The sequence below is a fragment of the Cygnus atratus genome, chromosome 1, assembly GCF_013377495.2.
Source record: "Cygnus atratus isolate AKBS03 ecotype Queensland, Australia chromosome 1, CAtr_DNAZoo_HiC_assembly, whole genome shotgun sequence".
Taxonomy (NCBI): domain Eukaryota; kingdom Metazoa; phylum Chordata; class Aves; order Anseriformes; family Anatidae; genus Cygnus; species Cygnus atratus.
In genome coordinates, this window is record NC_066362.1 from 99,839,330 (window position 1) to 99,855,102 (window position 15,773).

Sequence of the window (15,773 nt, forward strand, 5' to 3'; positions counted from 1 at the left end):
CTTGAATTTCACTGCTACTCTGAGATAAGCGATAGCTGCTATAAAGGCCGTCTTCCTGAAGAGTTGCCACAGCTATCAGTTTTAAAGCTTGACTTGCAACACTGGACCACTCCCTGAGGGCGAAGTATAGGATCATAGAATGGCTTGAGTTGGAAGGGACCTTAAGGACCATTTAGTTCCAAGCCCCGTACCATGGACAGGGATGCCACCCCACTAAATCACGTTGCCCAGGGCCCCATTCAACCTGGTCTTGAACCCCTCCAGAGATGGGGCATCCACAACTTCTATGGGATTGCCTCACCATCCTCTGAATGAAGAATTTCCTCCTAACATCCAATCTAAATCTCTTCTCTTTTAGTTTAAAACCATTCCGCCTTGTCCTATCATTATCTGCCTAAGTAAAAAGTTTCTCTCAATCTTTTTTATAAGCCCACTTTAAGTACAGAAAGAGCCCCCTTTCAGTACTTGAAGGGACTTGACTTAGTACTTTACTGAGCTGCCAGTAATCTCTGATGTCAGACCTAAGCCTGACAGATTCTGGAGGCAGAGAAAGACTCACTGCTGTGAATGCAAGTTCAGCTCTTAAATTACTACAAATAAAACAGAGTAGCAAAATTCTGTGCTTCTCCTTTCCTTTAGGCCTCTATCACAGACCACATAAATCAGTGCAACAGAAAGGACTGCTTGCAACTGATCACTCTGCAGACACAGTCCTTGAAGAATGTGGACAACAACAAGAATGAAAAGTAGTACTTGATGAAAAACATACTCTCAATCTTTTCAGGATACCCACTGGATTTGCACTCACGCTACCCACTGGATTTGTCACTATGCTCTTCTTCCACAGTGTACTCACTCCTAACAAGAAAATTAATGGGTCCCAGGATGATGCCAAATACTTAAAGAGACAAATAATATGGGGTTTCTCCTGGTTCCTCTTAGGGTTGAAGGCTTAACATCCATAAGAACTTGTTGATATGTATGTGGTGGTCCCCTAAACAAAGGGAAAAAATATGTATGGATACCTGAAAGCGTATCAAACCTTAACCTGTAAAATATGGCAGGAAGCCTAAAGTTTTAGGTAGTGGACTACAGAATGGCCAAAAAAAAAAAAAAAAAAAAAAAGGAAGGAAGGAAGAAAATAAAAGATAAAATCAAAGACATGGGCAACAGATCAAAAGATAGCTAGCTGTTAAGATGTGAGAAGAGCTATGAGTTAATCTGTAGGTTGGGTCAGCCTCCAGCTCTGTTAAAGTATGTGAAGTAATGAGGCATGAAATCACAACAATGTTATTGGAAGAGAAGATAACATCTGTGATTGCAAGTCTATGCATCCTTTCAATCTAAGCATGCCTTTGGATAAGCACTCAGAAGTGTAAGTCTCCAATCTTTTTTTAACAGAAATTTGAAAAGTGGGATGGAATTGGCTTGATATTTCTCAGTTTGTCACTGAGAAAATGGCAAGAAGATTGTTGTATTGCTTTTGTCAAACAAACCTGTAGCCTTGCAAGGCAAGTGACAAAACGTTTATTTCTAGCTTTGAGGAGTTACAGAATATCAAAACAAGTTATTTTTGGCACTAAAGAACAGTGATTTGATGTTTCAGGTTGATGTTCACTGATGTGGACTTCTTTTGAAAGCATCTTGATAAAAGAGTTTCAAAGTTCTAACAAAGGGTCCTAAATCAGCTTAAATGGGCGGGCACAGAAACCAACCTTACAGATTCCATAGTCAGAGAATTTGGTTACTCTGTATAACTCATTACTGTGAAATCAGTTTGCAAACTAACAATATACCAAGCTTCTAAAAAAATCTTCATGTGCAACTTTATTTACTAAAATACATTGCATGACACAGACACCTTACAGTATCCTTACCTCTTGGCCTGAAAGGTAGTATGCTGCTAGAAGACCACCAATGAAGCGAATATTGACCTCAAATACAGACACTTCAGAATTCTGAAACACAAAGAAAATGTACGTAATTAATCAACTCTCTAATCAAAGAAAAAAGGCAAACAGGATGTGAGGAGACTGTCTCAAGTTGTGCCAGGGGAGGTTTAGTTTGGACATTAGGAAGAATTTCTTCATGGAGAGGGTAGTCAAGCACCGGAATGGGCTGCCCAGGGCAGTGCTGAAGTGCTCATACCTGGAGTATTTAAGACATGTATGTACATGGCACTAAGGGCATGGTTTAGTGATGGGACTCAGTAGGCCAGGTTGATGGTTGGACTCGATGATCTTGCAGGTTTTTTCCAACCTAGATGATTCTATTATTCTATATCCTAAACCAGTATACATGTAAGGGTTTGTACTGTTTCAATATGTTAAACCATACCAAAATTCCGGTGAATGCTTTCATGACACAGTGATAATTCCAGCTTTAGCATCAACTGATTTTTAAAAATCAAATTAGTTTTTCTCCTACTCTCTGATCATATTATCACTACAAAGTACAATTTTAGTTGCTTGGGGATGGTGAGAGAGAAAGCAAGGACTGTACATTTCCATAACGCAGCACCTTTTCTCTTATGTTTAACCATAACTTTGAATCTTCTGGGTTTACAGGACAAAGTAGAAGAATAATTAAAGAATTCCTGTAACATGTTTTCTTAACATGAATTACCAATGTACAAATTCAGAGCTTCATTTTAAGATACTCTCCATCGAGGAACAGCCTTTATGTATTCAATGCTGTAACAAGAAGAGCTTGTCAGTGGTTTTGCAGTTGAAGAGAAACCACTTTACTGCCTCCCTCTACATTAATGTATTTGGGCTAAATTCACTGGTACATTTTGACTCATTTAACCCAATCTGAAAAACTAAGAGAAATTACCTAGTTTTAACATCTTTTTGCTTCCCTCTGAGCCCCACTCACTCCTTTGCTTGCTTACATCCCATGTCTCTCATAAACTTTTATTCATTCAACCCATTAGACACAAATGTTGTTTTATCAAAACACACTGAAATAAAACAGGCTTTCATTTATCCAGAAAATCACTATCACACAAGTTTTCCCACCAGTGAGTACATTGGTGACATGATATACACCAGTATATCTTTCCTTTAACACTACTTCTATGGAAACTATAGCTGTATCATGCATTTTGCATGTATATAAAATATGTATAATTTTCACACATTATCTCAAAGAGATTATGTAACTAAAGATTTCCTCTAACAGTACTGATGATTAGAAGTCCGAAGTTTGAAATACTCCCAAAAATAGGTTTTTAGTAAAAGATGTATTTTAATTCAGATACAGATGACACAAGAAAAATACCAACAATGGAGTGTATGATTCTAATTAATACCTATTAAAGTCATGAATCACACAAGGAACAGTACAGTGTATAGTGAAACCAGTCACTTGTATTTCCCAGTAAAATAATTCAAGAGGAACATTTTTTTTTTTTTTTTAATCTTTGAACCACATAAGGAAATCACTCAAGTCTTGCATATACAAGACAACTAGTTAACCTTCAGAAATGTTTTCTAATACAAAGGAAGCTGTAATTTAACCTCAGTGAGTCATGCAAATTTATTTCACCCAAATCCTAGACTAACTCCGCAAATTTCTACAGAGATTTCCTCACAACAGACAAAAGCTGTGGTAGTAATTTATTCCACCTTCCATAATGGCACCATTATGTCTACACCATTTCTGACATATTTAGAGTCTTCAGTTTTATACTGAATAATTATTTGGCACTAACTAAAAAAGCAGAAAGTAGAATTTCTTTCATGTTTGCCAGACAGGAAATGTATGAAACAAAACAAACAAAAAAAATTGCCAACAAATCCTTTCTGATATGTAGGATTTAATATAAGAATAACAATAAATATCTGCTCAATTCTGACTGTATACCAACGTTTCACTTTGTCTGGGGAGAAATTCTCTTTCAAAACTCAGTTATTTCCAGCTATTATGAGCTAGTAAACTCTTATTTTCCTGCAACCATTTCTTCTGTAGAGACTTTGTAGTTTCTCACTGACCACCTTCCTTTTCTTCCACTTATAATTTATGCTTTGAAAATATAATATGTATATCTTTAATTATAATTGGAGAGTTAAAGGTGTTCTTTTTTTAATATTAATCTAAATACAGAACACTTCACTTAAGTTTGCATATGAACTTCTGATACTTTTAATCACAAGTTTTTTAAACTCCAGCTGAAAGACTTCTGCCCCTCCATCAGAACACCATGAAGAGGACTAGAGAAGTATTAGGACAAGTTCTACTCACCACGCTGAAATCAAGATTTTTGTCAATCCACTCCTGTCCTTCTCTGAATTCATCATGAAGCCCCATGATATAAAGAGTATCCAGTGCATCTACTATGGTAGCACCCATTTGTGAGTTTCCTACACACAAAAATAAACATTTCTATTACAACTGATTATTTCATTACTTTTTCTGAACATCACAAGCATGAGAAAATATCCCAAGCAGTAGCAAAGCAAAGTTACTAGAAGATGACAGTATAACGAATAGTCCAACTGAGCAAGGAATAAGCAGCTACATAAGAGGATCATATCTCTTTCAAAGCTTAAGTCCTCTGACGTAGTTTGGAATCTGGGGAGAAAAGATGACTAAAGACAGAAAAAAAACCTTACCTGCTTTCATAACCTGAACATGAGCAACTCTCCTTTGGCACAAGAAAGGGACAGAAAGACATTCAGCTTCAAAAAACTATTAGGAATTCTAGTACAGAAGTGTTTAAAAACAAACCCACAAAAACAAGATAAAACAATTGGTAAACAAGATAAAACAATCCATGCAGTGATGCACTGCATTTCCCAACGTTTACTACTGAGCATTACCTAAGAGCCACATCCAACCTTTCCTTAAACACCCACAGTGACGGGGACTCCACCACCTCCCTGGGCAACTCATTCCAGTGCTTAACTACTCCTTCTGAGAAGAAATTTCTCCTAATTTCCAACCTGAACCTCCACTAGCACAACTTGGGGTCATTCCCTCTTGTCCTGTTGCTAGTTATCTGTGAGAAGAGGCTGACCCCCAGTTCCTCACACCTTCCTTTCAGGTAGCTGTAGAGAGCAATAAGGTCTCCCCTGAGCCTCTTCTTCTCCAGACTAAACAACCCCAGTTCCCTCAGCCGCTCCTCACAGGACTTGTATTCCAGGCCCTTCACCAGCTTCGTAGCCCTTCTCTGGACACAGTCCAGGGCCTCGATGTCCTTCTTGTAGTGAGGGGCCCAAAGCTGAACACAGTACTCAAGGTGCAGCCTCACCAGAGCTGAGTACAGGGGGACGATCACCTCCCTGGCCCTGCTGGCTACACTATTCCTGACATAAGCCAGGATGCCGTTGGCCTTCTTGGCCACTTGGGCACACTGCCAGCTCATGTTTGGGCAAGCATCAACCAGCACCCCCAGATCCTTTTCCACTGCACAGCTTTTAAGCCACTTTGCCCCAAGCCTGTAGCGCTGCATGGGGTTGTTGTGGGCAAAGTGCAGGACCTGGCACTTAGCCATGTTGAACCTCATCCCATTGGTCTCTGCCCATCGATCCAACCTGTCCAGGTCCATCTGCAGGGCCTTCCTACCCTCTGGCAAAATTAGACAAACAACACATGACAAGCTGTAACCTCTTTAAGCCACCCCAACCCACTTACTAGGCAGAGGTCTTTCTTTCTGGAGGAATGCAAGATAATTAGGTATGCATGGGTTTATTTATTTTCACAGAGTGCATAAAACTTCCTAGACAGTAACGAAATAGCCAAATGTCATTGTTCATACCAGTATTCTATGAAGGGTACAATAACTATATGATTAGCAATCTTATGACAGTAGTACATTAAAAAGTTAACCGAATTTTATTTTATGTGCTTTTCATCCATAATTGAATTTCTACAGGGCAGTGTTGCTGCTTGCTTGTTTCTATTCATTCATTCCTACACTTCATGTATTTTCATGTATGTTTATTTATTTATTTTACCTCAAGCATTACAATAACTTAATTGAGTCATCACCTCCATAGTAATTCTTTTAAACACCTATGACTGGTACTTGCATGCACATTTAATTCCATTTGCAGGAATTTCATTCTCTGAATAATGAAAATTATACACAACAGTCTTGATCACAAAATAATTTCCAACTAATTTCTTCAAAAATAGCTGCGCAACTGTTTTAATGAATTTGAATGAACTAGATATGGCAAGCAGTGGTGCATTAAGAGTATTCATGTATAGATAAGGATATACTACCTTTCTTAAGATTAATTAGTAGACATATCCTTTGACAAGTTGGCTACCAGGCACACCTATAACTCTCAGGAGTGAAATTAATTCAGTACAGTGCATAAGTACTGCAAGGCTTAACACCTCCAGCTCAGTTCTGGATTCTACTGCTTGCAACACGATGTTGCTTTGAGCAGAAAAACAGCATGCACTTAACTTTGTACCTTTTTGTAAGCCTAATACGAACAGTTATCTAATTTTTCACTTCACAAACACACCAATCTGACCATAACACAAGGACTGATTTCAGTATTACCTGACAAGGTATTTCTGATGCAAAGTTAGAATGTGTTACACCGCTATGGCACTCAGAGTAATTGCTGTACTGTTACTTAAACCACAATGAAAACAGTTTTCAAATACACAAGGTGTTTGAGTGAATAGGGATACAATGACAACCTGTTTCACACAAGACCCTCTAGCATTGTTTGCAGTCACAAAAACACACACAGTCCAACAGAACAAAGCAAACATCTCAGCATTTTTCCCCCAAGAGTCAATTAAAGGTTCATACTTGGAGCATCTTCTGGGCCACTCTTCAACAGCTTCTTCAGGCTCTCTCTTGTGTTATCTGTTGGACTCTTTCTCTCCTCTTTTATGTCTATCCTTCCTAGACCCACAAACATCCAGCAAAACATTACTGATAAAAGCCACTGTTGCTCATACATGCCACTTCCCTGAGCAGTGACAGGTGCCTGTTTCTGAGATGCAGATCAGTATGGTTGTAGCTTTTGGGCTACAAATGACAGCTCAATCATTTCTTAAAATGGTCTCTGAAGAACAGCATTTACATCCCAACACATAAAAATAGATTCATTTCTCTTCTTAAAAGTATGCTGCTATTTCACCCAAATTTGGTTTATTTTTCCTTTTTCTTCTTACATATAGCATATTCTTATATAACTAATCCTAACTCGTCACCAGCACATCATTCCTGAGGAAGACTAAGAAAAGCACTCTTTGGTTTTTAAACCTTTTGAGCTGAACACAATTCCAAAAGTCAAGAGATGACAGAAGACATGTTGCAACAGATTCTCTACCCAGTCTTCTTCTGTTTAAGTGTCAATCAGGCAGCACAAAGCAAACTAATTCCACTCTTGTGCACCCCTTTCATCAAGAGGCAGGAGTCCAAAATGTGAAGCTCATTCCCAGAAGTCTTGTATCTACAAGAACAGAGGGTATATCTGGGCATAAACACATATCCTTTGACAAGGTGGCCACCAGGCATACATGTAACTCTCAGAAAATTAATTCAGTGCAGTGCGTAAGTACTGTAAGGCTTAACACCTTCAGCCCAGTGCCAAATTCCATTACAGAGAATAACAATCTTAACATAACAACTTGGCTGCCCTATGTTGCAAGATAGGTTCAACTTAAAACTATTTGTGGGCTATGCTACGGTGGGTGAGAGATTCAAATTAATGAATTGCTTTCAGCTTCTCTCTCTTGGAGGACTCCAGATGTCTCTGTGTAGGAGATGTCATTCTTAACTTGATCCAAAATACAAAAAGCTTCTGCTGAATTCATAGAATCATAGAATCATAGTGCTGTGGTTCATAACCTAATCAGAATAGGCAATGATGCTGTTATAGCTATCTTCTTCCATATTAAAATGCATTGCTTTAACAGCAAGGCAACAGCTGAAATCTGAAGCAGGAAGAGTTCAAAGATCACTGGTCTGTACTAGGGTCACACACAGTGCTACAGGGAAAATAGACTACAATGGATAGGCAGCTATCCGTATCCATATTCCCCACTCCTGATGCTGATTCAAACCATTCAGCGTGAACGCTCAAAAGTAAGTTATTTTCCATTCATAACACAGTATGGGTTTTTTGTTTGTTTGTTTGTTTTTAAAATTTCATAGCCATGATAAGATTCATAAATTTTGCCTTAAAGGACAAGAGGATAGTCATGGACTTAAATTGCATGTGTTACTTGAAAAGTAATACAGCACACTATAAACAATGAGATAACAGTTAAGAGGAGTATAGAATGCTTACTAACACTTTAACCAATATGATATGTTATTGCTCCCAATACAGAGAGAGCAGATGTCTCATTGTGGTTAAAAAAGCTATAAAACAATTAAATCATAATAGAAAATAACACTTTCCCCAGCTGAAGGCACTCCTCCCAGGGTCCACCTCTGTTCAATACAAAGTCTCATTGGTCATGTTGCATAAGATAATAACTGATTCCAAAAGGGCTCAGTTTTACAAAGGTCAGATTAGGAAGTTTCCTCTTCATATAATTACAGTTCTAGTTGATTGACTCCAAATTTAATGAAATTTGCCTAATGAATGCAATACTCGTTCTTCTAAATAAAACAGAACATCCATCATGAGCTAATGGAAGGAATGGAGCAGCAAAATAGCTCAACTATTAACAAAATTATGCACACTCATTAAGCAAGAGTATTATTTGAAAGGACTGCAAATAGTAAGTCAGGTTTATATTTAGATAGACTTCAGTTTCCTGAGATTAGACAAATAATTCCTTGGTCTGATAGCACATGAATCCAGAGTCTGAAATACCTAGCAAGTGATATGACTATCTGTAAGCAGCAGGGCCATTAAAAGAAAATTGGTCTTCCACTTCTTTCCTCTAAAATTCTTTCAATGTGCTGAAGTGCTAGGTGAAGAACTGCTTTACTTGCACTTTTTAAAGTCTCACCGGAGACTACCAAAGTATTGAGGAAAAAAAATCTCGTCGTGTGTTCCATGACAAAAGAAATATGAAGACAATAAGTAGCCCATTTTCATTCTACCATAAGGTTAAGTATAAAGATTTATAAAGTTTGATACTAGCTACAGAACTGCTTAGTGTATTTATTATGCAGAAGCCAAAAAGACTGTGAGCACTGAGGTACTAGAGAAAACGAACAAGCTGTTCTGATGAATTATGATCACAGAAGACCTCAAAATTTGAGACATTGCCACGTTATATAAATAAGGAACAAAATGATAAATCTTTTGACAGCAAAACTTCGGTAATGCACTCTGAGTTGAAAAGTAATCATCAAGCAGGTACTTCACAGAAACTTTGATTATTTGACCTGTCATCCACATCAATTCTTTTCTTAAACACGTATACACCACACACAAATCTTGTTACTGGAAAACATTTTTGTGAGGGCTTTTATTAGCCTGAGTTGAGGGCTGAGCAGCTATACTGGGTCTGGCTGGGATGGAATAAGTTTATTTCATAGAAGCCATATGGTGCTGTGTTTTGTATTTGTGACTGAAACAGAGTTGATACCACAACCAGAGTTTTGGCTACTGCTGCGCAGTCTGTGCAGAGCATTGAGGCTTAATGATTTTTCCCATTCTGCCCCTGCCAGTCGGTAAGCCAGATACAGGCAAGAGGCTGGGATGAACACAAATGGGACAGCTGACCCAAGCTGACCCAATGGACAGTCCATACTGTATAACATCAGTCTTAGCAATAAAACTAAGTGCAAAAGAGGGAGGAAGAGGCAGACAGACATTCCTTTTTCTTCACTTATCAAACAATTTTTATCTTGTCCCAAGGGCTTTCTCGCTTTTGGTCTTCCTATTCTCTCCCCAGTTCCACTGGGTGAAATGGGAAGTGAGCAAGTGGCCGTGTGGTACTGAGCTGCCCACCACAGCAAGAGGTAAGACTCAAGAAAAAACAAAGCTGGAATTTGTATGGTCAACAGATTTCAAGTAACTACAACTAAAGGAAGTCTTTTTTTTTTTTCTTTCCCTTTTAGTCTGTCTGCTGTGCTGTAACACATGCATGTTACAACACACTTCACATCTATCCAAAGACCTTTTAAAGAAGTTCCCTGTCAGAGTTTTTACATGACAATAAAGTCTGCACCAAGTACTAACGAAAGGCAGGGTGGACCCACACCATGGCACTGCTAAAACAATTCTGATTAGGCAGACCACAGATGCCACAAATTTAAGGAAACACAGTGCATTCAAATGGATCTCTCATTATCAAAATGCACTCTAGGTCAAAGCAGGGCTGTAACAACCAACTCAAGGAAACCAGCCTAAAAGAAAAGACAACCACAAAGCCACTCCATCTCCAAGGAAAGTCATATACTACAGGCCGAACCGGCATGTGTAACCATTCTCACCCTTCAATCTTATGCAATGACTGAAAAAGAAATACTTCATTAAGTAGAAAAGACAGCAGATGAAAGACCCTGAAGTGGAATGCTCATCAGTTCCTTTAAAATAAAGATAGGTTTTTAATACTTCCTAAACCAGTGACAAAAACATGAAGGAATCTATTAGAGATTCTTCTTCTTGCTTACATAGTCAATCTACAGATAACACCACCAACCATAAAAGTTAAAGAAAGTGTTAAGATTGCTTGAAGAAAAACAAGTAGCTAGGCTGTTATTGACGACAACTGCCTTATATCCTCATTGTAGGTTTCCAGTAGCTAAAGGGCGCCTACAAGAAAGCAGGAGAGGGACTCTTCGTCAGGGAGTGTAGTGACAGGACAAGAAATAATGGCTTTAAACTAAAAAAGGGCAGATTTAAATTAGCTACTCAGAAGAAATTCTTTACTCTGAGGGTGGTGAGGCACCGGAACAGGTTGCTCAGAGAAGTGGATGCCCCTTTCATGGAAGTGGAGGAATTAGATGATCTATAAGGTCCCTTTAAACCCAAAGCATTCTATGACTCTATATCATAAAATAAGCAAATATCTCTATGTCAAGGCATCCCAGCTATGGAAGTAATTTACACTCCCAAAACCCAGCTTCCCTTCATCAGCATTAGAAAGCTGAAATACGTATTTAGTTATGCATAGAGACTAGAGATCTGGATGTAAGGAAATGGATTTTACTTTCAAACAGCAGGACCATGGGCTGACCTTACTGATGGATAACACTTTAAGATTCTAACAAACCTTTTGTGGCAGAAACAGTACTTGTCACAGTGACCAGTGACCAATACCCAGTTCTCGTTTATTTCATGGCCCTGGACAGACATCATCTGCTAGAAGTAGAACCTACTTCTACTGGTGCAGAACATCTTTGATTACTGGTGTGTTTCACTAGGGGAATCAATCTGCAGAAGGAATCTAAGAGGAGCACAGTCTTGAGAGGATAATTCAAAGTTCAAAGTTAAAATTCCTCTCAAGCGGGTGATCTGGACTTCAGCATGGTACAGCACTACAGCCACACTATCCCAATGTCTGGAATGTGCTCCAGCTCAGAGCAGATCCTCCCTATCCTGCTGCAGTGACTCCAGAAACAAAAGGGGAAATCTCAAACCTCCTCAAGGAAAACCCCCCTGGCACGCTTTGAATCTAAAAGATTATCATTGTTATTTTTCACACAGGAAGGTATTTCAATCCCTAGCACGGGAGTGAAAATGTTTCCTTGATGAACTCAACCTGATATTAAACAGAGTTATTACAGCCTTAAAAAAATATTCTCATTATCAATAGTCTTGCCTGGCCAGCTTGAGAGGGGCTAAAACATGCAGACTGGGCAAGACTATACAGATCTAGAGAAAGCATACCAATTCCTATCTAAAAAGATTCAAAGAATCTAATTTAAACTGCAGCAACAGGATTTCTTAATGTGATAGACAATTACAGACCTGGCAGAAAAATATACAACATGCAAATTAAAAGCAAACAATTATCAAACCAGTCGTCTTTAATGAGGCTCTGGCAATAAAGCTGCCGCTACTGAAGCATACCACTTGTAAAATATCTTAATGACTCACAATGAACAAGATAATGTTTAAGAAAATGAATTAAACTTTTGAACAGAATTTAATTCCACTGTGAAAACAAGTGCCTCAGAATTAGTCAATGAAACAATACATTTCATACAAAACTGCAATGTATGATTTCAGCTCAGCCTTAAAATGCACTGAATAAGCCTTTAAGTATCCATGGAGAAACCAATTGTGTTTAAAATTTTAGACTAATTAAAAAAGCAGAACAAAACACTAAGCCCGTTGATTGCTTAGTTCTGTTAATTTGCTGATAATTGACAGAATGAAAAGGAGTCCCTAATCTTTTCTACCAGACACTTAAAGTATTTTAGCATATAAACAACATTAAATAATTGATTATAATGCTTTGCTTTATTTTATAAATGAGGAAGTAATAGGAATGAAGCATTGAAGTGTATGCTAAGTCTTTGTTTTTTGAATCTATAGAAAAGGGAACCTACGGGTGGACACTATCAATTAAACTGCTGTTTAAATAGCTATGTCCTAAAGACTCAAATTTAAAATCTTTGCCTAAGAATTTATACTACAGTAAGCCTGTCTCTTCAGTGAACTTCACCTGATTGCTTTGCTTTGCTCTCCAAATAAATCCTCCTTGGCCCTTCAGCTTAATTCAAAATTCATATAAGTGCTAAATGCAGTCCCTCTAGTACAAAGCCTGAATATGCACAGAACTAACTTTAATAGGGCTTGGCATATAAGTATCAGACTGTTTTGATTCTCTCTATCATCAAGTTTCTCTATCATCTTTGCATTTTTTTTAATTTGTATTTTTTAGGCATAAACACAAAACTGAATTACTGTAGACGGAGGAATGAATGGATTGTGTGTAGACTATAATTAAGACTAACACTGGAACTACGATCTAAGTTAGTTAGTGTAAGGATGAAACCTAGTGATAACCAAAAGGCTTCAGTGTGAGAAGGAAAAGATGCGAATGAGCTATGGAGCAAGAAAGCAACAAGGGAGAGGAGATGGCATTAAACTGAGTACAAAGGAGGAACATGAGAGGATGGAAGTGTGTCAGAGAAGAGGCAGAATGACAGACAAGAAGTGAAGGTGATGGCAATGAGCTACACATATGAAACAAAACTAAATAAAAATACACATCTGGAGCAGCTTTATTTTGAGAAATCAGGAAATGAAATTCTAAAGGGAAGAGTATCTGTGAACAATGGCTCAGAAGTTTGCAGAATCTAAATGCAGGCAGCGGACAGTCAAAACCAGCAGCAAACAAGGTAAGACTAATATCTGACAGTAAATAAGAGAGCACAGTATTATCTGGACTCAGGAATGGTTGTGTGACCTGCATTCCTGTACCTTACGTACAAAGGAAGCGAAGTACTGACCTTTTAAGATGGTAAAGATACAAGTTCTTACAGATAATTGTAAACAAAACTTCTTTCTTTACCAGTGTGGGAATAGAAATGTTGTTTTTGCAGTGTTACATTGTTTAGAAGGAAGGAATGTGATATTGAAATATGCTTACAGTGATAAGAAAGCTCAGCAGGTGACCTCGTAAATGCAGACAACCAGACTCCTTAGAGCAATCAGGTGAAAATCACTATGTTAAGTCAAGCCAGATAAGGGGAGAAAACATTACCACCTCAAAAACAGGCCGGCAACTGAAGGCCAGGCATTGTCTGTGAAGCATCAGATAGATTGTGAACCTGGATTACCCACTCCAGTGGGGAAACAGGGGAGGGTCCTGTCATCAAAAAGTATATAAACTGTGTTTTGGAACTAGTAGGTGCGCTTTCCTGCTTGTGGGGCGCCCGCCATTGCAATCGCGAATAAATTACTACTTCACTGAGACCCTCGCCTGAGCCTAAGTTATTGGCTACGGAGTGTTTCTCACACCAGCTATGCAGTAGGAAAAGCATCACAAAAACCACTCCTCTAAGTTATGATGTCGCATAAACTTTTCCATCTTCAGATAAACAAAAATATGGGCCACTTCTACACACTTTGGTCCAAACCACCTCATAAAATCTCTCTAAACTGAAGAACTAATTTCAGTTGGATAGCCATGTAACTTCATCAGAATGGTGCAAACCTTGAATGAATAATCTCTGATTGAAGACAAAGTATATAAGGCACAGTCACAATGCTGCACTCACATAGTTGAGCAGCTTCTGAATTACAGCTGCCTCAGAGCAGGCTTCAGATGACAGCAAAGCATACTTGCATCTGCCTCCAATCCTGTATGCATGCTCACGCTGCTGTCCTCACGTATTTAAAGTTCAAGTATACTAATCCTTATTTAGTTTTCACGCCTGTTTACTTAATATTGAAACACCATCCAAAATACACAGCCTTAATTTCTTTTCCGTATTGCATGCTCTGTTCATAATTTCAAATGATAGGAATCAGGTTAAAACTCAAGAATAGCAGTCCTGCAATCTAAATAATTATCAAATCAAAACAAATGGAAGCCCAAAGATTCCCAATGGGAAACATATTTTTTTGTTCCTCAGAGCAAATCATCTGGTTTATATGAGAAAAGCAGGAGACGATGGTACTAGAGATCATAAAAATTCTCCATATGATCTTGAACCTTGAATTCTAATGATTTAATTTCTTCCTTACTATTTGATGTAGATGTGAACCTCACTTTTCTATAAAGCAGGTTACAGAAATAAGATGTGCTTGTCTAATCTCACTTTGCATTTGCATTTAATTATATCGTTTTTTTAAAGGCAGAGTTTTCAATCTTCTGAATAACAACATAGCATTTAGCACCATCAGTTCAGAAACATGTTAAAAAAAAAAGCTATTGAGATGACTGAATCTAAATAGGAAGTACATGAGTTAATACACACGGGGCGAGAAGCATTCCATGGGAATACTGTAGTATTAAAAGGAAGAACAGAAGACAACAGCTTCTCATGGTGAAATATCCTCATATGCATAGGCACACATGACAATTTGACAAAACAGTAGTAATGTTCAAAAAATGTTCTTAGCCAACTACAGCTGTTTTTATGGCACCAGCACTGTAAGCAATTAAGAGTGAATGAACAGACAAATTGCATCCTTGCACTTATTTGCAAGTTTTAGAGAAATTAGAGCCATATTCGGAATAAAACACCACCTCTATTGCAGTGGAGCAAAGTAATGTTTACAAAATACTACTTGCCCAATTAGCAGCATCAGCAGATATTTAAATTAGATGAACTGGGGAAAAGTCAAGAATCATTGTAGAGGGAAGTTATATGTTAGCATCAACGTTAGTCTAAGAACTCAACCAACATATGGATAGAGAATAGATATGGAAGATATGTGAGAACAACTGTTAACAAAGGCTCTTAAGAAAAACCTGTTACAGGATAAGAGAAAATTATTCTCTCAAAAATTGATAATGATTTAAAAGATAGGAAAGTACAAATAAACAATTTCTATGAGGGGAAATCAGCAGTGAGGTCATACAGAGATGAATGCTTGGATATATGCTATTCCACATATTAATAAATCATTTGATCTGGTGGGTGGCATCCCTGCCCATGGCAGGGGAGGTGGAACTGATGATCTTTAAGGTCCTTTCCAACCTGAACCATTCTCTGATTCTATAATTTGGAAATGCTGTACACACTGGATGAGGATACTGAAAGGAATGCTACTGCAAAGAAGCCACCCTATATTGATATTCTAGACTCCATAAACTGTCTGAAAAATGCAAAATACAATTAAAAAAAGGAACAGTGAACAATCAGAACAAAAAGTTGCTCATCTTCCTCTCTATGGGAAAATTTGAAAACATACAGAGAAAAGAGACAG

The 15,773-nt window shown here is 38.0% G+C and overlaps 1 protein-coding gene across 1 annotated transcript in view; it reads right to left on the reverse strand.

Moving 5' to 3' along the window:
- MAN1A2 (mannosidase alpha class 1A member 2) overlaps positions 1-15,773 on the reverse strand; it is a 145,891-nt gene that overhangs the window by 67,879 nt on the left and 62,239 nt on the right. Inside the window, exons 4-5 of the mRNA XM_035569582.2 lie at positions 4,246-4,364; positions 1,878-1,958 (exon numbers count right to left, since the gene is read on the reverse strand). Of these exons, the coding sequence (XP_035425475.1) occupies positions 1,878-1,958; positions 4,246-4,364 (200 nt within the window). The remainder of the gene's footprint in view (positions 1-1,877; positions 1,959-4,245; positions 4,365-15,773) is intronic.